Source organism: Carassius carassius, chromosome 5, assembly GCF_963082965.1.
Source record: "Carassius carassius chromosome 5, fCarCar2.1, whole genome shotgun sequence".
NCBI classification, from domain to species: Eukaryota; Metazoa; Chordata; class Actinopteri; order Cypriniformes; family Cyprinidae; genus Carassius; species Carassius carassius.
In genome coordinates this window covers 25,370,473-25,398,405 of record NC_081759.1, presented here as the reverse complement: position 1 = coordinate 25,398,405, position 27,933 = coordinate 25,370,473, and the positions used below count along the sequence as shown (strand labels likewise).

General features: G+C 38.0%; 1 protein-coding gene across 4 annotated transcripts; it reads right to left on the bottom strand.

The window, feature by feature from the left end:
• Positions 1-988: 988 nt before the first annotated feature.
• Positions 989-27,234, bottom strand: LOC132141058 (disabled homolog 2-like). 4 transcript variants are annotated; one of them, XM_059550223.1, is made up of 14 exons: positions 26,887-27,234; positions 18,717-18,924; positions 12,576-12,724; positions 9,332-9,430; positions 9,089-9,220; positions 8,838-8,921; positions 8,454-8,477; positions 8,322-8,354; positions 7,787-7,849; positions 5,649-6,248; positions 4,704-4,851; positions 3,693-4,181; positions 3,366-3,445; positions 989-1,608 (listed from the first exon to the last, which is right to left on the bottom strand). In XM_059550223.1, exons 2-14 carry the CDS (start codon positions 18,796-18,798, stop codon positions 1,540-1,542), a joined length of 2,052 nt encoding a protein of 683 aa, XP_059406206.1. In that variant the 5' UTR covers positions 18,799-18,924; positions 26,887-27,234; the 3' UTR covers positions 989-1,539. The 4 variants fall into 4 exon arrangements, with proteins under 4 accessions (XP_059406206.1, XP_059406204.1, XP_059406205.1 ...); XM_059550221.1 differs by having other exon boundaries at positions 3,693-4,184; positions 26,887-27,231; XM_059550222.1 differs by having other exon boundaries at positions 3,693-4,184; positions 26,891-27,231.
• Positions 27,235-27,933: the final 699 nt, after the last annotated feature.

Here is a 27,933-nt window from a genome sequence, read left to right as displayed (position 1 = left end):
CACTTTATTGTGAAGTAGACCCAACTGGTCTTATACAGACTTGAATACAAACTTTGCAAAAGATAAATAGGATCATTCTGAATCTATTCCACTAACTAAAATTCCAGTTTATTGCAGCGACTACATTTTTAAAAACACCTTAGTTCTATAGCATCCAAGGTAGAGATGGCATAGTGCATAACAGAGCAGATATTTATATATGTACACACATAGAATTCACATAATTCATTTGACAAGGCTTCAGCATCCACTACAGTACACACATTGACTTTTTTTTTTTTTGCTAATCCATTAATCCACTGAGAATGCATTTCTGTTTTTTCTTTTAACCCTTGCAATATCATGTTTTTGCCCACTTGATTTATCTGGTGGAAAATGATTATATCCCCACCTATCAAAAGGGAAAAATAAAGAGCATTGTAGTAAAACAATATCGATCAATCAGACACATCAATACGCTGTTATTAAGAATTACCTGAAGCATTCTGGATCATCATGTTACACACAAACCGTAACAATGTGCTTAAATAGTATCATCCTCCTATTCTATGGATAGATATTATTTTTGAAGGTGTTTATATTTGCAGAACTGCTGACAACATGCCAGTAGTAGCAATTTCGATTATTCATTCAATACAATGTCAAATCAAAACAAAAACAGAGAACTTTTGACACGATGACAGTACATACTGTATATATTAGTGAATATCGCAAGCTCACCACCTCACAAGTATCAGAACACTGAGTACAGATCAAAGAAAATACAGGTTGATTAGAGTCAGTTGCTCTTTTATAATGAGCAGGTCAGTACAGTATGATGTTGATTGCACAGTTATCATATCAGAGCATCTCTATAGATATTATATACACTGTCTCTCTGCTGGCCATCATGACAGTTTGTGATTGGACATTTAATGTCCAAACTTGAATTGGATATTTCAAAAATCGGTCATCTTGTTCAGTTCATATGCCAGTTCATAAAAAAATGTTTCTTAAAATTAGTGACCAGTCATGCCCTAAAGCTCTTGATAAATGTGGAGAAGTAAACATATAATGTTATAATATTGCAATGAAGAAAAATTGATCAAACAAGGCAACAATAACTTGTCTACTGATGCAAAAATGACAAAATTGCTTTTAAGTGCTTTTAGTACAGAAAACCAAATGACTGTCATCATGTTGTCATTAAGAGACAAAATGCAATAAACATGTTTTAACAGTTGACCAGCACTGGATGGATCATTTTTAGCCTGTCCATGATCATGGTTCATAAAACAAGAAGGGTTGCACAGGCTTCATTTGGCTGTAAGACATTGGCTGTGACATCAGAGCTAAGAGACCAGCTCTTGAACAGGATGCACTTTAGTGGGAAAGCTACATAAAAATGGTGCTCTGTGAAAAGCGGTTGTCATTGTGTATCCATTAGCTTAACCACGACATTATAAAGCTGAAACATCTGGGATGGAATTGTATTTTGCATAATTTCTTGTTCAGTGATTTGTGTTTGATCCATAATTGGACCCTATGAAGTCATCAAGATCATGCAAATGGGTTTCCAAATGGGTCTCTGAAAGTATCTAAGCCCACTGTCTTTATGGGAGGTGCACTCTGTAAAGGTCAAAAGAAAAAAGATTTAAGGTTTAAAGTTAAAGATAAAAAAATTAAGAAGAAGAAAAATGACAAACTTTCTTGAGGCTTTTAGAAAAACTCAAAATAATGTTATTGTTTGATAAAATGTTTCATAATATCTTACAACCCGAATTCCGGAAAAGTTGGGACGTTTTTTAAATTTTAATAAAATGAAAACTAAAAGACTTTCAAATCACATGAGCCAATACTTTATTCACAATAGAACATAGATAACATAGCAAATGTTTAAACTGAGAAAGTTTACAATTTTATGCACAAAATTAGCTCATTTCAATTTTGATTTCTGCTACAGGTCTCAAAATAGTTGGGACGGGGCATGTTTACCATGGTGTAGCATCTCCTTTTCTTTTCAAAACAGTTTGAAGACGTCTGGGCATTGAGGCTATGAGTTGCTGGAGGAATTTGGTCCCATTCTTGCCTTATATAGATTTCCAGCTGCTGAAGAGTTCGTGGTCGTCTTTGACGTATTTTTCGTTTAATGATGCGCCAAATGTTCTCTATAGGTGAAAGATCTGGACTGCAGGCAGGCCAGGTTAGCACCCGGACTCTTCTACGACGAAGCCATGCTGTTGTTATAGCTGCAGTATGTGGTTTTGCATTGTCCTGCTGAAATAAACAAGGCCTTCCCTGAAATAGACGTTGTTTGGAGGGAAGCATATGTTGCTCTAAAACCTTTATATACCTTTCAGCATTCACAGAGCCTTCCAAAACATGCAAGCTGCCCATACCGTATGCACTTATGCACCCCATACCATCAGAGATGCTGGCTTTTGAACTGAACGCTGATAACATGCTGGAAGGTCTCCCTCCTCTTTAGCCCGGAGGACACGGCGTCCGTGATTTCCAACAAGAATGTCAAATTTGGACTCGTCTGACCATAAAACACTATTCCACTTTGAAATAGTCCATTTTAAATGAGCCTTGGCCGACAGGACACGATTGCGCTTCTGGACCATGTTCACATATGGCTTCCTTTTTGCATGATAGAGCTTTAGTTGGCATCTGCTGATGGCACGGCGGATTGTGTTTACTGACAGTGGTTTCTGAAAGTATTCCTGGGCCCATTTAGTAATGTCATTGACACAATCATGCCGATGAGTGATGCAGTGTCGTCTGAGAGCCCGAAGACCACGGGCATCCAATAAAGGTCTCCGGCCTTGTCCCTTACGCACAGAGATTTCTCCAGTTTCTCTGAATCTTTTGATGATGTTATGCACTGTAGATGATGAGATTTGCAAAGCCTTTGCAATTTGACGTTGAGGAACATTGTTTTTAAAGTTTTCCACAATTTTTTTACGCAGTCTTTCACAGATTGGAGAGCCTCTGCCCATCTTTACTTCTGAGAGACTCTGCCTCTCTAAGACAAAGCTTTTATAGCTAATCATGTTACAGACCTGATATCAATTAACTTAATTAATCACTAGATGTTCTCCCAGCTAAATCTTTTCAAAACTGCTTGCTTTTTTAGCCATTTGTTGCCCCCGTGCCAACTTTTTTGAGACCTGTAGCAGGCATTAAATTTTAAATGAGCTAATTAAGTGGATAAAAGTGTAAAATTTCTCAGTTTAAACATTTGCTACGTTATCTATGTTCTATTGTGAATAAAATATTGGCTCATGTGATTTGAAATTCCTTTAGTTTTCATTTTATTAAAATTTAAAAAACGTCCCAACTTTTCCGGAATTCGGGTTGTATAAGGATGCACATATACATACAGTTGCAGGTACAGATGTGCCAAACAGATTTTTTCCAACGGAGTTGTCGAATGGGTTCTGGCCTCCCATCTTTAGTTCATCTGAAATCAAATACAAACGTTTATTTCAGCTAGTTGCCAAAGCAACATCTCTCATTTTAATTTAGTTTAACTTGATGTACTAAAATAAAAAACTTTACATATTTTTTTAAACCAGCAAAAATGACAAAAAACACAATAAAATTACTAAAACTTAAAAAATAAAATTGAATAGAATATCACTGGAAAATGGTCACAAGACATGCAGGTAAACTAATTTTTCATTACAAACACATCCATGTCTGCTCACCTTTCCTCGCTGGAACGTTTGGTGGCTTAGCCATCTGGAAATCCTTAAACATGTCCTTGATATCCCTCTTCTCCTTTTCTCCCAGAGGATCCAGATCAACAAAAGCATTACTGTCCACTTTAGGAGCTTCTTTGGTGGCTACTGCCCGAGGTGGAACAAGTGGAGGGGGACTGGAGCTTTGCTGTCCGTCGGGCACAAGGCTGGGTGGAAATATGCCTGTCTGGAAGGGGTTCCCCAGGGTTGAATGAGGGCTCCAGGACCCATTGGATCCATTGGATACTTGGGTGGTGCCCCATGATGGAAGCTGTTGGGTAGCGGTTAAACTCCCAAAACTTCCAGGAATGTTTCCCCAGGCAGGCGCAGGAGAAGTGGAGAAGACAGGTGCTTGATTGAAGGGCTGAGAGACACTGGTGGTGCAGGGGAAGATGGAGGAGAGCGGCTGATTCCACAGAGGAGTGGAGACAGCAGGTGGAACTTGTAGAGACAACCCTTCTTTAAAGAAAACATAGTGTTGATAAAAAGAGGATGATATATTATATTTCAGTGTTCTACATATGACAAGCATCGAATGTAACATGCATTCCCCTTGACACTAAGAGCCATTATTAATTTCCACACAGTGGTATTCACCATATCAGCCCTCTTTTTGTGAATTTTATACTTTTGTACTTGAGTCTGTTTGAATCATGCACATTGCTTAGAAATCATGTACAATTTTATTTGTTCACCAATGTCTGTTTTCCCATGCGTTTGCCACTTGCTAGGTATTCATTTTGAACTGTGATGTCAACTTTCAGTGACTTATACTGCATTCAAGATTTCCCTGAGAACCTTTGGCCCTGCAAGTGCCGTGCCCTACTGTTTGAGCTACAGTAATATACAGGTATGAACAGAACGACACTCATTCTAGGCTAAAGCTTTCATTTGAATGAGAATCGCTGACATTTTAAAAAAGCATTTTTGGAAGCTCACAAATGTCAAGATATGTATTTATTGTCTCAAGTGTCTTACCGAGAGCTGCGAGCGTGTCAGTGGAGGGAGGGCTCCTGCTGAACAGACTGACAGAGTTGACAGGGCTGTTCTCAGGTTGAGGAGGTGGTGATTCTGATGGGTTTGGTGGAACAAATGGATCTGTCCCGGGTTTTTCATTGGAAGGGGACTATAAAAGAGAAAACAAAAATAATTATAAATGAGATTCAGCCCATTATCGAACCAAACTGGTTAAATAAAAGTTACAAAAACAGAACAGGGATTAAAGAAGCATATTGTAATAGAATAAAGGGGTCGTGAATTGAGAAATCAAAATTCCGTTGATCCCATAAGTTTCAGAACTCAGAACTTTTTCGTTAGTCTAAAAACAGCTTATATTGAAGCCAATCTGCCAAAACAGGTGGTGGAATGTACAGTACCACACTGTGCCTATTCAAAAAGAGTGTTTTGATGAGGGGGGTCAAAACAGGACAGAAAATAGCCTATTGCTTCTAAATTATTATATTTTTTATGTACAAATCTTGACAACATTATAAGTGGAGCTCTGAAAACAGCACAAATAAAAAACAAAGGCAGTTCATGACCCCTTTTAATCAATACTTTTTAGTAATGATGCCTTAAAATGAACAAATGTAACAGTAAATACATTTATAATGGTACAAAAGATGTTTGCTTGAAATAAATGCTGTTCTTTTTAACTTTCTATTCATCAAAGAATGCAGAAAAAAATTATATATAAATATATATATATAGCAAATCCATTCTTACCTTATTAGTACAACTCACTGAAGCATTAAAATTTGAGGCAAACAACATTACTAATCATGAAGTGGTGTTAAATATGGATTAGAGATCTTAAAGTCATGAGAGACACGAAAGAAAGAAAGAAGAAAGCTTTGAGAAGTAGAATGTTATTTATCAAATTAAAAAGCAAGAAATAATAAAGTGTCATCAGTGCAACCTCACCTTTACACTCCTCCTGCCCCTCCCGGCTTTCATGTTGAGTGGTGGTGGGCTTATAATGACAGAATCCTTGGTTTGATTGACAGGTGGCTCTATGCCTCCATTCTCATGTTTCACTCCATTCTGCACCGGCTGCATTTTCTCTGAACCTCCCACAAACGGATTAGGCTTTGCTTTCCCATGTCCGTTCTGCTCTTGAACTGGGACAGTATTCTGAGTCCAGCTAGCTCTGCCATCTAAAGGCCAATGGCCATTACTGAGAGCATGGATGATTGTCCTGTTGGAGAGTTGGTCAAACTGCTGGCCTAAGTAGTCAGAGTCACCATTCTTAGGGCTACCATTAAACAAGTTATTAGGGCTGTGGTTGGCTGTGGCAGGGTCATCTCTGATTGATTGATCGGCACTTTTGGAAAATGGGTCGTCACTGAACGGGTCATGGATAGGGGCGGGGAAGAAGCTGTGTTGAGAAGAGAAGGGGTTCTCAGGCGAGAGGCTGGATGGGGCTCTGGGGACAGAAGACGAGGTGAAGGGGTTTCCTTTTACACAGTTCTGATTGCTGTCTATCTCAGTGGACAAATCCATCAACAGGATGTCCTGAGACTCCTGAAAGAAGATTTGAAGAGGGAAGAATAAATAATAAGCTGATGTCAATAATATATATGAAGTCACGCATGAAGTAAAATAAACTTTAGGTGGATGCTGTGTTCAAGCAATCATAAATTTTAACAAGATGGGCATGCATGACGTAAGTGTAGGGCTGCCAACCATCCTGTATGATACAGAATTGTTGTTTTTTGTCTTACACCCACACAGTTAAGAACAATATTTTTTTCCATTTGAATAAGTTTTACACTACCATTTGGGGTTGGTAAGATTTTGGGAGGGGAAAAAAATCTGAAAAGCTGCATTTATTTAGAAATAAAGTAATATTGTGAAATGTTATTACAATTTAAAATAACAATTTAATTTTTTTTGAAAGCTGATTTTTACTCCATTCATCAGTGTCACATGATCCTTCAGGAATCATTCTAATATGCTGATTTGCTGCTCAAGAAACATTTCTTGAGCATTTCAGTATTATCTTTGTAGAAAACTGCATCTTTCGTAAGATGGTTTGAATGGTAGGTTACATAGAAGTGAAAAAATGATCACAAAACAAATTGCAAAAGATGGATGTGAGACCCAGAGAGTTGTGAATTGCCCTCAAACTGGAAATGCTACACAGATGCTAAATTTGACAGTAAGCAAAGAATCAAGGAAGAAGGAAGGGCAGATACTACTAGATTCTCTTTTTTTCTTTAACTGTAAATGGTGAAACCTAAAGACATTTGTCCCTTATCCTACTCTACTGAAGTTGGCAACCCTACTCAAGTGTACTTTTTTCCCAAAATACCATGCTTTCGACAACAAAACACGGGTTGAATAATGGATGACTTAAAACGAATGAATAAACTTGACAATATATGCACACATTACCTGAACTTGTTCTCTCACAGTGATTGCAGTGTTAGAAGTAAGAAGAATAAGACTCTGCATCAACACCACTTATGAAAAGTTCACCATGAAAGTAAACACTAAGCAGAAGATGAGGGACTATGGGAAGACTCATTCTTTTTGTGGAAACTCATATATATTTTACATGTAACCTATTTAACACTTGCAAGGGGCTAAGAATTGAGGCAAAAACAGCCCATACAGCTTTTAAACTCTTCTAAAGCGCAATGTCTTCAAACAACTGAGCCCTGTTGAGTTTTTAGTGGTTGTTATTTTCGTTGGCCTGAACACAGGCCTTCTACTCCCCATGATGGCATTTTCTTCATTTGAGGTCAATCAAGCACCAAAGACTAAACAAGGACTATAGCAGGATATAAGAGTTGTCTGAAAGCTGCTAGTCTCTTTCAAACAGCGTAATGTCTCATTTGGATAATGTTGCTTTGGTCTGGTAAATGAGCTGGTGTATAATAGATTTCCGTGGAAATAACATTAATAATGTTAGTGTGTCTTGTTAATAAAGCACAGTGTCACCGTCAATACAATCCATTAATAAACAAAACTGGAGAGGAAAAAAAGGCTCAGATTCAGTCTGAATGTGTATATTTATACATGAGTATGTGTGACTCATTCTTGCCCAACAGTCTTACCGAGGGAGAGTTTAAGTCAGGTGGGGTCGACATGTCTCCAAACAAGTCCAGCTGTTCGACGCCCTGCAGCACAGAGTTGAAAAAGGAAAAACAAGACTCAGACCAGATTATGGAAGCCAAACAGAGTCAGAGTAACCAAAACATCTAAGAGAAGCGCTATTCATACTGTGGGCAGATGAATAGGAGGAAATGAGCAGTGAAGAGAATGAGGAGAACTGTGTTTTTTTTTTCTTCCAAAGACTGTGATTGAAAGGAGAATGGCCAGAGCTGCTATGTGATGCGTCTCAGTTATTTCCTGTCTGCTAACTTCATTAGCTTCCACCCCCTGAGGAGACTAGTTTAGGTGCTGTGTGCAAATGGGGAACAACAACATGAAGACGACCCAGCAGGGGGCTTTAGGAACTGGGCCAGAGCGACACAACTCTACTGCTAACTCTGCCTTCAGGTTGGAGACCAACAAAATACTTCCACTGTTGTTTTGCAAGATCAGAACCATTTGGTAAATGTAAACCAAACCACAATAAATCTTACTTACTTTTCTGTCATTGTGTGAACCTTCACTGCCATTCTGTTGAGGTAAGATTGACAGAAATTGAGATACTAGTAAAAAATATACAGTATGATATGAACATTTGGCAGCTGAAAAGTTTATTGTCTCAATACGTACTTCCATTGCTTTATTATTTTCATCCTAAAGAGAAAACAAGATCTGATTAGTAGGTCAGAATAAAAAAAACGACAAAACATGACAAAAGCAATATCAATACAGCAGAGAGACTAAAGCACAGCTGAACAGAAATGTTTTCAGTCTTCATGTTATATCTGATACATGCACTAATGTGTTATAAATTTCCATAAAGTCTATAACAATGTTTGAGTAATTCAGGTTGTGATGATACATACTATACACCACCTTTCAAAGGTTTGAGGTTGGTAAGATTTTTGAGGAAAGATGTTTCTTATGCTTAGCAAAGCTGCATTTATTTGACCAAAAATACAGTGAAAACAGTAATAATGTGAGATGTTATTACAATTTAAACTATGATTTCACCTTCTTTGAACCCTCAACTTCTTTTTTCTTCATATTGAAGATTAACTGGAAAAGATCCTTCAGGTCAATGACAAGAGGCTCCGCCTGAGTGAAAACACAAACAGTGTGTTAAAAGGCATGCTTCCTGTCGGTTTATGGGTGAATGTTTTTAAGTGGGGGGAATGGTTTTTCAGAACAAGTTTGTCTGTATGTGCCTAAGGCATGAGAGTGTGAGGAAGGAAAGAGCTTTGCTCAATAAAATCTCACTGGACCTGCTGTGCAGTTTTAATGGCGAAGAACTGGTGCTGGCCTTCCGCACCGCACACATAGCCAAACGCTCTGTTGTCAGTGACATCCCGAGCGATGAAGGAGATCTTATTTACTGCGTGCTCCAGTAATGTTGCCTGGAGAAGTCAAAACAAAATAACAATCAATACTGTTGGGTTTAAAATGATGTTTCTGTTAAAGAGTTTATACTAGTCGTTATAAATGAAGAGTAAGTGAGAAAAACACACCCCTGTTTTCTCATCAGTAACAGTGATTCCTGAGAGAGAAATGTTCACCCAGACTCTCTGCTTGTGTTTGCCCTGAGAGCGAGCTGCCACCGCCTTGCTCTGTGATCACAGAGAAAAAGACATATTAACCATTACTAAATAATATTTTGACTACTTGATCCTGGATGTAGTCAGTAGTATCCTGCTAAAAAATGTCAGTCAAACCATTTGGACAATTCAATCAATTGTGTAGGAAATTGTCTCTTACAAAGCGAAACTAACTACAAAGGTCATAAGCAGACATGGGGACTTGTGACTTCGTGACTTGGACTCGAGTCGACTCGAGTCGCTATTTTTAGGACTTGTGACTTGACTTGACAAAAAATAAAATACTTGAGACTTGACTCGGACTTGGAAGTTAAAGACTCGGGACTTGACTTGACTTGAGACAGGATGACTTGAATGACTTGAGTGTTAATCACATCATGTTTTCAGTTTGAATATAAAATATATAAATTATTTTTAACAATAAATGTGATTACTCAGCTGGAGCGCAGGCTGAGAATCGCGTTGTCATGACTGGATCAGGACACTATCATCAGTCATGCCCTCTCTACCTTACGCACACCACGCCCACTTAGATCAGATATCACATCACATCAACATCTCAGCTTGAGGGGTACCGAGGGTCATTGCTTTTGTCGTCAATAATTCGCGCCTAAAAACGCGTGGAAATCGCTAGGCGCGCCGCTTTCTCCTTGTTTCCAAAGCGCTCGGGCAGTTGCGCCCCTGAGGCGTCTGCCGTTGCTAAGCAACCATGACGCGCTCTCTCCATGACGAGCAAAGGATAAATGGATTTGCAGCACTAAAAATCGCTTGCAGTAGCTCTGCTACTAAATTTATTTAAAAATGGCAATCCATATACAGCTATGATCAACTGTTTCTTCATCTTGGCTGAGCTTTCAACGTTGTTACTGGAAAGGATGAAGCTGCTTGATAGGTTCTTGTCACATGACCAGCGGTGCCCTTGCGGCTCTCTGAAAAGTTGAGATGTTTTTAACTCGATGCGATGCGGACGCGATTGGAAAAAACGAGCGTGTCGCACCGCGTGTGCATCGCGAACGCGTTGCTTCCATTAAGAGCGCGCATACCGGTGGCGCATAAATGGTGGGATAGGCCACATCGTGCTCGGCTTGCAGACAAGACTCTCTCGAATCTTATATTTTGCAAGTGCAATACCTTGTAATAGAGGTAATGACTTACGGATATACTCTGAGAGAGAGATTGTGTGTGTGTGTGTGTGTGTGTGTGAGAGAGAGAGAGAGAAACACACTCGTGCTTTACCTGATGAAGGAAACCCAAACTGAGTCTGACTCCAATCACAACCCCAACATTCAGAAACTAATTGACAAAAATCTGAAGTATAATTAAGATGAAAAATGAAAAAATGAATTTGAGCTCCAAACCAAACTCCAGTGTTATTCGGCCCTAAACAGAACCACAAAACTGGCAAATTACTTATCACTAAAGCCATTAAAAGAAAGACAAATCCTTTCAAAATATCGACTCAGTGATCATGATTTGGAAAGAGATTGGTAGACATAAAAGATGCTGGCTACCGAGAGAAGAGAGACTGTGCAAACACTGTGAGCTGAATCAAACAGAGGATGAGAAACACTTCCTTCTTGTCTGTCCCAAATACAGCACTACAAGAGAAACATTCTTCTCACAGTTTGAAGCTTTGAATCGTTCATTCTTGTCTCTAAATGACTCAGAGAAACTACTCTATATACTTGGAGAGAATGAGACGGCAGTCACAATAGCTGCTAAATATTTATAGACCATACACACCATACGAAAGGGATAATTTATTGTATTCAACTGTTTTATTTTATATTCTTAATTGTATATAATTACTATTATTAATATTAGAAATATTATCTGCTGCTGCTATTTTGATTGTATTGTATTTTATTGTAATCATATTTTATATTTTATTCTGTATCTAAATGCTTTGGCAATACTGTAACTCAAATGTCATGCCAATAAAGCAACTTGAACTTGAGAGAGAGAGAGAGAGAGAGAGAGAGAGAGAGAGGAGACATGTAAGAAAGTTTAATGTTGTATGTAAACTGTGTTTGAGGGGAAGTTGTGGCCTAATGGTTAGAGAGTCAGACTTGCAATCGAAGGGTTGTGTGTTCGAGTCTCGGGCTGGCAGGAATTGTGGGTGGGGGGAGTGCATGTACAGTGCTCTCTCCCTCAATACCACGACTGAGGAGCCCTTGAGCAAGGCATCGAACCCCCAACTGCTCCCCGGGCGCCGCAGCATAAATGGCTGCCACTGCTTCCGGGTGTGTGTTCACAGTGTGTGTGTGTGTGTGTGTGTTCACTGCTCTGTGTGTGTGCACTTTGGATGGGTTAAATGCAGAGCACAAATTCTGAGTATGGGTCACCATACTTGGCTGAATGTCATGTCAGTCGTGTTACAGAGAGAGAGAGAAAGAGAGAGAGGTGTTCAGAGAGGAGTCTGTTGGATGTTTAGCTGTTATTTGTTTTATGGACTCAATGTTGAAAATGTAAAACATTTCAAACACTGTTGGCAGAAGTGAAAAATAAATAATTTTATGAATTTACAATTTTGTTTGATTCCATGTTTACTGAACATGAGTATTTACAATGCAAATCCAAATTATTTTAATTTACTGACAGTTACTTATATTTTGTCTTTTAACTTTATTAAGATCAGATTCTGCAGGTAAAATTACAATAATAAGGTGACTTGACTTGGACTTGGACTTGACTTGACTTACTACAGGACTTGACTTGACTTGACTTGACATAACTTGTGACTTGACTTGACTTGACTTGCCCAAGAAAAATATACTTGGGACTTACTTGAGACTTGAAGGTTAAGACTTGAGACTTACTTGAGACTTGCACATGTGTGACTTGGTCCCATCTCTGGTCATAAGAGTTACTTCAAACTGTAACATTTATGTCAAAAATACTGGAAAATCTTTTGTTGACTCAATTATTCTCTTTCTGCAGAGGTCTATCTTTCTTCTCAAATCGAACAATCTTGTTTTTTCTTTCCACTGGTAGTATTAAGGCACTTTATTCTATAAAGCTTTCAAACATGACGCAGTGCGAAAGCTTTATACAAATAAATCCATCTTGTCCTTTTCACTGCCATTAGTTTAAACTAATGGAAGTCATTTAAGATGTCTACTAAAAGGTATACATGCATGCTCAACCTTTCACTGACCTTTAGATTCATCATGGAGTCTTGGCTCATTTTGTCTCCTCTTGCTTCAGGCACATCATCTACACCAATCAACTTGGCTTTGTAGCGAACTCCATTACCTTGGAACCTGGCAAGGAGGAACTCATCTGTTTTCTCTGGGCTCGCTGCAGCTGAGAAGAGGACATAAAGAGAGATTATAATCTAAAACAAAATGTAGTACTGTGAGAATGAAAAATATTTCATTTAATCATTAGTACAGTGTGTGTTGGCATGTATTAAATGAGAAAGAATGTAATGCTTTTTAATTAAAAAGATTATTAAAATACCAACTGCAGTGGCACAAATCACAATAAGCCACAAACACTTATAGAGAGATTGGGACAACTGATATTTATACTTAGTTATGTTAATTCCAAACCAGAGGTATGAATACCTGGACAGATTTTGATTGGGTTTTGTTAAACCTATAAAAATGAGGCTTAAGAATATTAGGGCTGTTAAAAAAGTAAATAACCATAATTGACAATTTTTTTTTGTCAATTTCTGTTTTAAGAAAAGAACAACATATGTGCATATATTTTAATAAATGTGCAAAATAAACTTTTATTTTTAAAGAAATTAATCATTTGTTGGCAATAAATGCTGTTCTTTTTAACTTTCTATTCATCATCCAGAATTCAGAAACCAGTATCAAGGTTTCCACAGAAATATTTAGCAGCACAGCTGTTTTCAAAAATACTAGAAAACATTTCAGCACCAAAACTGTACGACTTGGATAGGTTTATCCTTTTGAAAAGAGCTGAAAAAAGCAGGTTCTTCACTCATGCATGAAACCACTAATTAAGTGTCCTCTCTGTAGTGAAGGACTAGCCCCTATCATTTAACCTTTTTAAAATACTTCTCCATATAATTAACTGATTACAGTTAACAGCCGTCCTCACAAATGCAGCTGTCATTCAAAACAAAAGCATCTAAAATGGGAATGAACAGCGCAGTGCAGAATCATTTATGAAATCCTCTATTCTTAGAGGAATGAGAAACGATTCAGCGACATAATTACGGGTGTCACTGGGACTGATTGATGCCATTCGGAAGGAACTGATGGTACCAGCTGTCTGAGAGACAGAGTTATCTCTAGCAGCTCCGAATCGCAGTCTGAATGTTATTCAATCACTGGAAATGTCAGCAAGTTAGCCAGACGCTCATCAAAATATGTGCGATTGCTCAATGGCGCAAAAAGATCTGAAGGAGGCTGATTAAAATGAACACAAAGTGCGTCAGAAAGCCACTGATATGCTGATCATGTCATTTTATCGGGTTCCTCCCGATGCATGTTTTAATATAACTGTCTGGCCACATTCTAGCCCTGAAATTGTGTTGTTTTGAATATGTGCCACATTATTTGTTTCGAGAATTCATATCAGTCCTTCTTCCTTTGAAGCAACCCCTCTCTTCTTCATTAGATCTTTTCACTATCATCTAACTCAGCTTGCCTTTTGATTCTCTGGACTTTTTGCCAGTTTATTTAGTCTGTTTGCCCTGTGTCTCAGAATAAAACCAGAGCTCAGCTGACTATGTGGCGATGTCCCCTTTTGGCCAGTGGCGCTGCTGAGATGGCAGAGGCGGAGAAAGAGGGAGTAAGCCAGACACAGAGAAACAAAAAGAGACAGAGAGAACGGCCTGGCGGAGGCCCAGACCTCATGCCTTCTGTGGCCAAGCTGAGGAACAGCATTGACATTCATCCCATGCAGGAACTCTACAGGCTTGAGGTTTTCTGCTCTACAACTCCCAACCACCGTGAACATATAATACCTGTAAATATGTGCTTGCTTTAAATAGACACTAAAAAAAGATTGTTCTTTAAGAGTACTTTACATGTAACAACAGTTCTATTTAGAACCATATCATACCAAAGAACACTTTTACGCTGAAATGGTACTTTGTGTCAGACTTTAAGGTTCTTAATTCCCGCCTTTTTGTTTTTCAAATCTGTAACTGTCAAAGTCACCTCATTAGTCATTTTCTGGAGCTCAGCTATCCATCTACACAGATGATCACTCTCAACAGGTAAATTATTTCTTTCTTAAAATGTCAATCAATTTTAACTTTCAAATTGGTTTCCTAACAATCGTGTCATTTCCTCTTTTTAGAAAACACATTGGTGAGCAGCTCTATTCAATATTTAATAAGTAACATAAATAGTGAACTGATGATCTGTATTGTTAGATTATTATTTTTTTATTATTACTTGGGATTATGCATAAACATAACCAGTAACATTAAACATTAAAGCTATCCCATGACTTTATATCACATTGTTTACATTGTGAATGCAGGGCTCTCAAGTTTTGAACTGAGCTCAGAGTGAGATTTTGGCGGCGGCCGCAATGGCGGCAGAGCTTTGATGGGGATGGGTGTCTGATCTCATAAATGACACATATTCTTACAAATAAATTAATATTTAATTAATTCAGCATTTATTTGTGTGTGTGTGTGTGTGTGAGTGAGTGAGCGAGAAAATGGTCAGTGTTTTTTATTGTTTATTGTATTATAGCACTGTGGTTCCAGGCCAGCCATTTTTACTGTCATGATGGATGATAGGGTTCCATCAAGTGCTAAGCTGTTCCTGGTTTTGGTCTTGTTTAATCCCACCATGGAGAAAACCCTCTCATCATAGGCATTTGAATGCGGGAGCACTAACACCAATGCAGCTATTTTAGAAAGCCTCCCTGCTTATGTCCCTCACACCTTGATGGACACAGGAGTTCTCGTCTGCAGACTAAGCACCAGTAAAAAAGAGCTGGTGGTTCCCATTGTGATGAATGGCCATAGGGTTGACCACTCCTTCTTAAAGGAACACCTATAGGTGGCTGCTCTACTCTCTTTTTCCCTGTTTCCAGTGGGTTCTCCACTGTTTCCTCTATGGTGTCCTCCACAGTCTCTTCCATGGACCCATCCTCTACTGGCACCCTAATTGCCTCCTCCACAGTCTCCTCCTCTGACCTAGCCACCTTTTTAGGGAGCTGATCTTTTAGAGCAAAGCATGAAAGAAAGCTCCTTTGCCTCTTCCCCTGACATCTTTGAAATAGACGAATGCAATAATCAATATTATACATTGGATAAAATATAATGAAATAGCCTAGGCAAAACGTTTTCAAAATAGGGACCTTGATGTTGTGCAGTAAAAATAAAAGGAAAGAAAAAAACTACAAATAATTCAAACTATTATGGGTACTGCCAACAAGTAATATGGATAGGCCTATTATATTAGTCTCTTATATAAAACTGTCAAAGTAGCCCCGCATCTTCTTCAACATGTAACGTTAGCTATAAAAAAATAATAGTGGGCCAATAATAGGCGCAAAAGCTACGGCCAACCACGTACGATGGCCAAAATTGCGTGTGTGTCGGGGTCATAATAACCATCAGACCAAAATATATGTTTTTAAAAAATTGAAAATTCATATATTGATAAAAAAAAATTATATAATGAAAATAGGGGTCATTGTCTTGGCAAGTCAGTGGAGTTGGACAAAAGCTGGGGGGGGGGGGTGTACATATATTCCCCAGCAATGGTGCGATGACTTACTGTACTCATAGGATGTTCTTCTCACACGTTGATCAGTCTGTAGAAATTAGTTCGGCGAGATGTAAATCATTTAAAATGTGACAGCCACTGTCCTCTTCTGTAACCGTTTCGTTACCTACTTCAGCGAGAGTCTGAATCTGTTTTGCGCACGAGCCTGTGGATATCTTACCATGATACAGCAATGCTATTTTCTGATTGGCTGATCGGTAGCTATATTTTTTTGTTCGATTAGCTGGTGCGTGTCAGGGCCGTCGGGGAACTCACTTGATTCCTCTACCTGTTTCACAGTTTAAAAAATAGCGCCGCAACTTGGTGGGCGTTTTCCTCGTAATGTCTCTGCGTGAGAAATACAAGGTGTGGCGTGTGAGCGTGTGAACGGGTTGAAATGCGTGGGTCTCACGCCCAATGCGTGAGACTTGAGAGCCCTGTGAATGGCTCACATACTCTCCATTTTTACTACTTTTGGCATTCATAAATATATTTGTTTTTTGCATAACTGTTACTCTAAACTCAACTGTGTATTTCAGATGCTTCCACATCCCACATCCTCATCATCTGCACAGAGAAACTGCCATTCAGTTACACCAGAATACACACATGATGAATTTAAAGGCATCATAGATGACTGGAAAGATATTTCACTGGAAACTGGCCTTCATTAGATCTATTTTCTGTTTTGTATGGGACTTCTTTATGTATTTATGCATGTTCAAAGTCAACTGTCATTTATTAATGTATTCATGTAATAAATGAAAATAAAGAGCTCATCAGATTACGTGGGCAGAGAAATGACAAACATACTGACCAATGGCTTGTTGCTCACAAATGAGCCTTATCATGAAGGAAAGCTATGCCATTTTTCTGCCAGTCTAAATCAAATAGTTGACTTAAAAGCCAAGAACATATCAATCTATAAAAGTTAAAGATATGGAAGAGAAATAGGCCTATACATGAAATAATGATGTGGCTGAAAGATCAACCGTGATGTTGCAGCATTATATTTTTGTTTCTATGTCCAACACATGACTATGAAAGACCTCCTTCAACCCCAAATGCACCTCATCACCCAAATCACTGCCGGCTCCTCAGCGTGAGACTGTGGGAATCATTCTGCTTGTTTTCATGCCTGTGGAAAAGACTCATAAATAGACATGTTGGAGAGTGTCTTGCAGTTGCAGCTGGAATGTATTGTGGAAACAGCAACAGGACTGTAATGGAATCCATCTCTTGTGCTCTCTGTTGGTATGAATGAGCTAGGCAACACAAACAATACCACTGTGCACCAGGTTCCTGCTTAGAAAAATAAATCCAGAGAAATATTGGGTCAAAGAGGCACCTGGAGCTCTGGACAGAGGATTGGAAGTTTCTGCAGGTGGCTGTTTGCCAACTTTGCCCTGCGCTACACAACATGTCAAGGAATCTCCAATAGTCCTCTTCAAAAAGTCGTCCCGGAGCCTTATTGTACCAGAAAGACCTTCATTTGTCAACTGTAATCACTAGGTCATAAACATAATTGCGTAATCATCATGCTACCATTGCGTCAGCTTTGCATTTAAGTACCAAAAAAGTGATTCAGATAAGGTTTAAATAGAGAATGTCTGATCTAATATCCAAAATTTGCTGAAAATATGCTAAAGTTATGAGAATACAGAAAAGATGGTGCTTGAATTCTATATTACAAGATTTAGTAATTTGCTTTTACCATTGCATACCTGCTGCAAACAAGCAGAACGTTTCTAACTGGGCTCTATAGAAGTGAAAAGGTAATACATTCAAATAGATAAATAAGTTAAACCATCTCATCTGAGATGAGGACATCAAAATATATTAAAATATTAAAATGTCAAAAGGCCTTAAAGCAATTTAATGTGAAATAAAAACCCCACCCATTCTTAAAATTCCACCAAAAAAAAAAACTGAAACCTTCCAAAGAAAGCTAACATTATTTTAATAAACTGACAAATTTTGGTTAATACGTAACTATTAAATCATTTTTATCTGTTTCCAACTGAACAGCCAGATAACAATATGGCAAATCCTTTGGATTCCAGACTGAACCATAAATCATGGATGTAATCTCGAAATGGTTTTCTTAACCAGCCCTTAACTTCATGTAAATTCTCAGATCAAATGTCCAAAACAAGCTGCCTTTTCATTTACAGAGGAAGCAAGTACAATAGAAGTATTTTCAGGTTTCAAAACTCTTATGAGGGCTTAGTTTTACCTCAGGTTCATTACATGTTTGTTGTGGATCAAGCATGGTTTTTGTAGGTGCACTGGGGACGTGGACGCTAGCTCACACACAGAAACCTCAGCGGGACACTCACTATACCACTAATGATGTGCTAGTAGACACATGTAGGTCAGCAAAGACATCTACAAAGTTTTTATACTTTCTAATAACAATACATTACATATCATCTAATAATGGAGAAGTTTCACTCAGGAACCACCAATTAAGAAAAAAAAAGAAAAAAGATTGCAGCCTTTTAAACAATGACTGGCTAAGCTGTGCTTGACAAAAAAAAAGAAGAAAAAAAGTGCCAAGTGAAGACCCCTGCCCTGTCACATACCCTTTTTCTTTTCTTTTTTGGAGGGTGTCTTGAAAGGTGCCTGCTCGACCGGGGGTGTGCTGGATTCCACTTCTGCAGACATGTTTGGAGGCCAGCCTCGTGCAAAACAAGTGTGAAGACAGGATCAGTTGAAGCACTCTTGCTCTCCTCTCTGCAGTGTGTGCACCACAGCTTAACTCAGCAGTGGACCATGCTCAGCTGTGCCGCACTGAAGAGGAAAGAAGGAGAGAGAGAAATAAAAACAGGAAAAAAAATTGTAGCTTTTAGAAGTCCTCAGTAGCTTAGTAGCTATTTGCTACTAGGATGAAACATTTAGGTGCCAGTTTACTTTTTCAGCTGTCAAATATCAATGGTTTAAATGATATAAACTAGTTTATGTTGTTGTATTAAGTATGAATTAATTGATGATGTGAATCATATGGTGATCCTGATTACATTTGCATGTTAACTTATAAACAAGAATATTTCTTGTGGGGGAAAACATTGTGTGTTTCCAATATGTCGCCCCAACTTAAAGTCTATTCACCTTTACATTTGGACCACATAGGGTAAACAATAATCACTACTTGTTGCAAAAGTGTTTCAGTGAGGGAGCAAATTGTGACGACTCTTAATGACTTAATGACCAGTTCATAAGAGTGTGCATTACAGCTTGCGCTGGGTTCATTGTTTTATTCATGAAACACTGGCATGCACTCTAATGATATGATATCTGATGAAAATGTATATGAACATGCACACATTTTCCCGTACATGTTAGTCACAGCCTGTAGTGCTGAGACAAGCATTATAGCACGACAACACAATAACTGATGTTGAATTTCATGTCAGAAGTTGGTGAATTTTGTTTAGCGTGTCCTGATCACTGGCTCTCTGAACTTGTACTGGTTAGGTAATGTGCTAACCAGCTCTGGTTTTAATTCCAGCGGACTGAATTAATACACAAGCAATACTATAACTCAAAGTAGCTGTGCTTAAACAGAAGCTGAATAAACATCCTGGACTCTAGAGCATTTAGCTGTGGTGACTGCATTGTTCGGTCATAAATACTGTCCACTTGCTGATTTTAACGCACCACATGATTCATGTTTTGAGTTCATTCCGATAACTGGCTCTCCTATAGACTTATCTTAGGTGATGATAGGTCACCATTTTTGTATTCTCTAACCTGTCTTTTCTTGGTATATCCATTACAGGACCATAGTACCCTAGCCTCTATCTCCTGCTGTCTCTGCACTGCAATTATCCCGCCCTGCACCCAAAGACAGGAAGTCACAGCTTCCCTTCCATCTGGGATCTATTCATTCTCCACTTTCTTCATAACACAGGCTGGCTATTTTTGAACATTTGTTTTCAATCAAAAAAATACAAAAATCCTAGCAGCTCATAGATAAAAATATATTGGAATGTTTTTACCCTCATCCATCCACTGACTCAAGCTGCCTATAAATATACAGGCTCCAATACTTTTCCTTGAAATATCCTTCCTGTGGAACATTCAACACAATGTTGAAATAATGTTATGTAATTAAAAACTAATTAGAATGTAAATATCGTCTACAGTTTAACCATAATAACCTTATTAACCTTAGCAAATACCTGGCAAATACCTGAACTAAGTTGAAGCACTAAATAAAGCACTAAAAATTACATTAAATTACAAAAGCACATGACAAAATTAAGCACTTGACTTGTGACTAAAATGAAAAACTTACAAATATAAAATTCAATAAATATAAATAAAACTAAACACTTTTTAAAAGTGGTCATTTATTAATCAAAGTTACAAATACATTTCCAAAATAGGCTACCTTCATTTTCTTGTAATTAATTTTTTTTTTAATCTATTCCATCTCAAAACGGTATGCGTTGTATCTCACCAGATATAAATAGTTCCTAACCCATAATCAGCTTCACCTCTCACACTGGCAACCCTCATGTGACCCCAGACTTCTCCTGGTCATCTATAACTAGTGAACAGATTCTATTATAAGAGTAAAAAGTACCAGCTGCTCTTCCTCTGAATGACAGCTGTTGGCATCTCATGGTAGACAGAGCAACCATCGCATAAAACATCCATGAATGCAGTGTCCTTCCCTTATTCCTGGCAAAAAGGAAGAATGTGTCATGCTGGCAAGCTACTAAGATGTCCTAGACAGGAATAAAGTATTGGTCTCCATCTAGCTGACACCCTGATCCTATTATGTCTACAACAACAGACCTGAGAAAACATACTGTTTATATCTAGCACACAGCCACAGTTAGCGGGACAAACCTAAACTGTGAGAACCACATTTACATCCATACACGTTTAGGTAATTCGGTCGATAGAGAGTACAAAGATATCTTTAAAACGCCATTATCTTAGCATTATCAATTTATGAGCACTAAATTCCTGGAAGGATTTCTAAACCATTCAGTACTGAATTCATTCAGGTGTTCAAAGGTGAGCAGTAACAGAAACTGACACAGTTGAAAGATACTGACATCGTGCATCAAAGACAAGTGATGGTTCATTGTAGTAAATGAGTTATTCTGACTGAAAGCTGGAGTAATGGCTACTGACAATTCAGCTTTGCCATCACAGAAATACATTTTAAAAGATATTAAACAGAACAAAATCTGACTGGATGGACTGTGCTTCAAGCTGCTGTGAAATGACTGTAAATAAATACTGCAGAATCTGAAGTGGCAAGTTGCTACATTACGTTAACAGCAAACAACATAGTTAGTTAATGATCTATACTACAGTTTAAGGTAAAAAATTTTCCCATGTTTTCGAAAGACGTCCCTTACGCTCACCAAGACTGCACTTATTTGATAAAAAATACAGTAAAAATAGTTCATTTTAACCTATTTCTTTGATGACAAAGCTACATTTTCAGCAGCCATTACTCAAATAACTTTCTGTGTCACATGATCCTTAAGAAATCCTTCGGATATCCTCATTAGGTGCTCAAGAAACAGTTGTTATTATCAATCATGAATAATGAATTTAACGAACAGGAAGTCAAGAGATCAGCATATATTTTAAATACACAACTTTGTAACAATGCAAAAGTCTTGGTTTCTTGCTTAATAAAAATATTAATTTCTTAAATAAGACCCCAAACTTAATGATTTTACTGACCACAAGTATTTGATAAGCGTATATAACTTTTACCCAGAGTAGAGTTATTTACAAATTCATTTTGCTGTAATAATTATAATTAATAACATTAATAATAAAACGTTTAAATTCCGTTTCCATTTCACTCAACTCGCTTTAATAAACGCAAAGCTTTAAAAAGTCAAAGTTGTCGTTGTTTATAGTTTCTGCTCATTTTGGGAGCTTGTCCAATGTACAGAAACACAGTACACAAGAAACATAAGAGAACAATTTAAACATTTGCAGGAATTAGTGTATTGTAATAGACAGACCTCCCACTAGTGAAGTGTTTTGTTTTGTTTGCTTTGTACACAAGCAAAACCTCCTAATGTGTTACATCTGAAAAATAAATGTGACACGTTTAATTACAAAAACATAGTATCCATTACCACTTCATAAACTGTGGTCTAAATTCTTAAAAATAAGTCTCATTTTACAATGACTACATGGTCTCAAGCACAGAATTGAACCGTTTTATCTAAACAGACAATTCATGCTCTTCTGCTGGCCAATAAAACTCAGTGAACTCTATATTCCATCCAACCATATGGTCGCCATATGAGACATAAGTTGTTGTATATGGGCTCTTGTACCTTTAAAACTTTTTTTGCACTATTCCTCGTATGACTTTAGTGCTTCCTGGTCGAAGCACAAGAAAAACATCAATATTTGCACTTTCTCGCAGGCCTGTCTATTTTCTCCTCCCTGGCATCTCAGCGGGTCTTCAGCAATGGAGCCGGAGAGGACTGAGAATGGGTATATAAACACCATCTTTCCTCTTCCCTGTCCCTGGGCCCAAGGCTGTCTCTTAACATAAGCTATGGAGTATGCGTAAATATCCCCATGAAGAAAAGGAAAGCCAAGACACATCCTCCCCAGCTCAATGCCAAGAATCTCAGGGCTCTGAGGTAAACACACTGGACAGACAAAAATCTCCAGGGGTGTGTTGTCAGTTGTCAACAGGACACTGGATAACTAGAAGGAACACACAGTGCACCAGGAACAAAGACGCGATTATAGTCACGCCACATGCAGGACCGATCGATGTATTTAATGGCCTCAGAACACCTCCACATTTAAGACTCCTTCAGTTACTGGCTGAGGCTAATTAACTGTTTGAGAATGGAGATCAGAGAAGAAGCTGGAGGCTGCTGAGGTGATAATGATATTGATTCTTGTAACATTTTGCAATTCATATATAACATGTGGATAGCCAATTATTGTATGACCCTTATGGCTTTGGATTGTGAGGGTTGCTATGACAACCCTTGACAGGTATGGGCACCTCTTTTCATAGTGCTGCACTCGCAGGCTGCCTTTGCACAGCAAACAAACACACAATCCATCATCCAAGACACATAATCAAACAAAATGAGGGCAAGGCACACAGTACAAACAAAGCCTCTGAAGAAATGTTAAACAATTACAATTCACTTTTCAAAAAGATGAATCAATTACACAAATGTTTTCAACACTGCTAATAATAAATGTTTCTTGAACCGCAAATCAGCATATTAGAATGATTTATGAAGGATCGTGTGGCATTAAGACTGGAGTAATGGCTGCTGGAAATTCCGTATTAACATCACAGGATTAAATTGTATTTCATAATATTACTGTTTTTACTGCATTTTTGTATACATTACAGTATACAGTATAAAAGTCTATTAACATTAAAGATTCAGTAACATTTACATTTATCAATTTAAACTTTAAGCAATAAATTAGTGCAACTGTACCAAATTCCAGTTGAGCACTGGAATAGAACAATTTTATTGTCCTACGTTAACTTGTGCTTCAAATAGCACAGCAGAAGGAGACCAGACCCCCTCCTAAAGAGTGATATTCATAGACTATAACATCAAGTCAGACTGCCCCTTATTAAACCTCTGGGGTCCTAAAAGTGTAACAATGCTACTAAGGCATAGCCTGTACGTTGATTTCTCAAAATGAAGGCTGAATATGTCATGCAGGCTTTCTCACAGGAAATCATTCTACAGTTAATCTTCTCAGCATGAGGGTCCATGATAAGTAGAGGTTTTTAAAAGTAAAAACATTTGAAAAGCACAGTAACCCATAATTTTAGCTCTATGCTTGTGTGGTCGTTCAGGTTTTCCAGAGCTGCTACAAAAGAAGCATTAAAACGTCTGGTGTACAAACACTGCCTAGCCCATAACACCATAACTAGGTTCATCTAGTGACAAAACAAACTCTTTATGGAATACCAAGCGAAGGATAATCCTCTTTTCACACAATAGTTTACTGAAATGATGTGTAATGGACAAACAGTACAGTAAGCCACATGATTGCTCAAGAGATACGAAATGAACAGACTAAATACCTGTGTTTTATACACAAACCTTGGACTCAATGTATTTAGAGGATTAATGTGATGTGTGAATCTATATTGTAAATAGCGGTTTCTAGAAAATGTGAAATGGAGTGCTTCAGAAAAGGCAAAAATGTGGCAAAATGTCCTAATGATTTCCAAAGTTTCTGTCCTAAACAAGAAAGACAAGGAGAGTTTGTCCTGTCATGGGTCAAAGCCCCTTCTGATAAGCCGAAAGATGGACAGTGTCATTGTAAAAGTTGATTCCATGGAGAAATCTACACCTCATTTATCAGAGATCATCCAGGAAAGAAAAAAAATGGGCTTATAGCCAGATAAGGAAGCGTTTGATTCTGCATTATCTGATAGGATAAAATGTGGCCGTCACACATTTAAAAAGATAGTTCACACCAAAAAACTTCAATTCTATCATGTACTCATCCTTATGTCATTCCAAACCTGAATGGCTTTCTTCTATGGAACACACAAAAAATATATTTTAATATCAAATATATTTGGAGGCTGTAACTTCTGTATATAGATCACACAGAATGATTCTGGTCCCTGGTCAGTTGATCGATGCATCTCTTAAATATATCTAATACATACACAATGTTTTTTTTATTTTGGGTGGATTTTAGGTGCATGGAGGTCAAGCGTTATTCCAGCAGATAATGTTGAAAGCAAAGGCTTCCACATCTGGCCCTATATCACTTTTTCTTTCTTGACAGGAATAAGGGAAAATCCCAATTTCATTCATTCATTACTTTTTTTTTTTTTGGAGGGGGAAAGTGCAGTACAAACAAACACTTGGGGCAAAGGTCACTTACCTCAACATGTGGCCACTACAGTAAAATACCACTCTTAACATAAAAAAGCTGTCATGACTACTCTGCTGACCTATATATGTCCAGAATGAAATGCAATAGCAGTCCCTTTTGTCTAATAAAATGTCACAGAGGCAGGAAAAGAATGCAGAGCTAGTGGAAAAGAGTCTTATTGAAGTCCAAAGTGATGGAAAGTTGCCTTTGTTTCTCTCTTTTTTGGACAACTTTCTCCACTGAAATATGTTGGTCTTTTTATGAAGAGAGAGGGAAGAGGGTAAAGGTGCTGGATAGCATTTAAAGAGTTCAGAAGGAGGGATAGAAGAGAAACTATGTTGAGTGCCAACATCTGGTTCCAATAAAACAGCACACATTGTACCAACAGGAGAAAGAAGAATGTCTTGACGTGAGTCATACCCAGCATCATTTTTAAACGTAATTCACATTTTAAACTGTTAAAAGAGTTGGCTACTCATCCTTGGTAAAGTCATTTACACATACTTAAGTAAAAGCACATTTGCTGTTTTCAATAAGATTGAAAGCATCTGCCCATATCCAATGTGAGGAACAAAGCTTCAAATAGGTTTTTATTCTTTTTATTTGATATCAGAGTGAGCTCACTATAAAAGAGTTACATGTTCCCTCTACATTTCCAGTTTTCTGAGAGGAACAGGAACGTATTTACTGTGGCATTTCCTCCTCTTAAAGTATTATGGGGGATGGTGAAGCAAAAGAAGATGAAAATGCCACTCAGGGAAAGAAAGAAACTAGGCCTTAAAGTTAAAGTGACTGAAATTTCTCTTGTGCTCTCATCACTCTTACTCTAACGCCACGTTAAGTTCTCACGTCAAAGGCTTAGCTTTTCCCAATCTTGCACTGTGATTAAGATCTACCAGGACTTAATGATATGCATTCCCTGGAACTGAGATTATACCTGGAACCAAAAGTGAACAGAATCACCTAAGCTTGTGTGCCACTTAAAACAGCAGGCCATTATTTAAGGTCATAACATAGTATATGAGGACATTATCATCCTTGGGTCTCCTGTGATACTGATGAGAAGTCTTAACAATTAGGTTTCAGCGATGATGCACCTTGAATGAGAAAATACAAAACTAGCCTACCATTTGAGGTTTCACCGTTTAACTTCAGACATGAAGTTGATAAGGCTGTTTTTACATTGATATTAAAACATTCAAAATGGCAATCATGCTATTGCATGTTTTATTTTATGCAATAATGCTATAACTCATGAATGCATATGAGTGTGGTATCATCATGAAGCTGTTTGACATAGGATGTGGTCACTGTTGATGAATGCAAACATCTGTGAATTTAGGTCAGACCACAGCCAACATCAGTGTCATATCAATCTCTTTTCACTGGATTTTAAAATAGAATCATTTAAAATCAACAGGTTCTATAGACGTAGAAGAATTAGACGTACATTTCATACAGATATTAATAGGAGATATATTCCTCATTTTCCTAAGACCTGTACATGCCTGAAGATTCAATAAGAATGTATCGACGATTCAACGGTAAATTAAACATGAAACACTTCTTTTTTAGGTTAGGTTAGAATGTCACATTTGTCTGGTCTGTGAGAAAGCATTGTAAAAAGTATACAAGGCGGCATTACGAAAGACAACATGAGGACTTAGACAGTAACAGAGCTCCTGCTGCAGTGAATGGAAACAGACCGCTATCATTACAAAATAAATAAAAAAAATGAAATAAAACCCCTTACTATATCTCCCTCCCGTTCATTCGTTTAAAGCAAGAGATCCGTTTCAATAGCTGGCAGAAATCGTCAGGTTTTCTGACACAGTAGGGTATTACATTCATTTAGGAAAACGGTATACACACCTACGTTAAGACACTGAGCGGATCCTGGAGCTCGCATGCTCCGAACCGGCAGAGAAAACGCGGCTTGACAACAGAGTCGACGCGCGTCCGGTCGTGCAGGAGGTAGCCTATATTCCCGGGATATGGGTCCGAGATGTTGACGGTGAAGGTCTTATTCCCGGGATGTTGGCAGCTCTGAGGAATGTGCTCTGATGTTACTGCAGAATCGGTAACTCCCCCTCAAAGTGAAATTTAACCCCCTGAAGACCAGACGGCGATCTCACTGCATCACACGACACATAATCGTCTCTAATGCGCTCTCACTGGCTGTTTCTATAGTTGATATTCATCATCTACTGATTCTCTGTAACTTCCACCTATATTTTTTTAATCCAGCCTGTGCTCCCCCCCCCCCCATCCCCCCACCCCCATCTTGATGACAAAATATTCATACTTCAGCTGGACATTACAACACTCCTGTTTCCAGTCAAAGAAATTACGCAATCATTTACCGTCAACAAGCTGTACATGCTGTTCCATGAACAAAATTTAGTGACCTTTAATATGTTTATGTAAATTGATTCAATTCATTTTAAGCAGTATATTAAGTAATTTGTTCATTTATATGTAATAGACTATTTGTACATCTGTTCTGTACTTTTTTCTGTTCTGTACTGTTCTGTATCTTTAGAATATCAAGGAAAGCAATAGGCCTATTAGAATGCAAATTAATATTTGCCCTTTATTGAAATATTGATATTATAAACAATACATAGGCCTACTTATAACACACTAGCACCAATAAACATGGGTATTTTAAAGGAAAATTGCTACTTGTTCACAATAATTCTTATGCCAATTCTTAATTTTGACCCAAACCAAACTAGCACAAGCCTAATTGTTTATGATATGGCTCTGGTCCTTCCTTCAGTTTAAGTCTATGGGATTTTTACACTTTTTTTTTTTTTTTTTTTTGGTCAGTGGCGGATATTCCTAAACCATCTGTAGAACAAATTACAGTGTGCCTTGAACAGAGGAGGCTGAGACAGTGATATTGATAGAGAGGGA

Bases quoted from the DNA above. Each gene is read 5' to 3' on its own strand.
- LOC132141058 (XM_059550221.1), bottom strand. From the start codon at position 18,798: ATGTCTGCAGAAGTGGAATCCAGCACACCCCCGGTCGAGCAGGCACCT. The intron at 8,478-8,837 runs GTGAAATCATAG...TTTTCTCTTTAG, and splicing joins AAGTTGAGGGTTCAAAGAAG to GATGAAAATAATAAAGCAAT. The intron at 6,249-7,786 runs GTAAGACTGTTG...ATCTTCTTTCAG, and splicing joins CTGACTTAAACTCTCCCTCG to GAGTCTCAGGACATCCTGTT.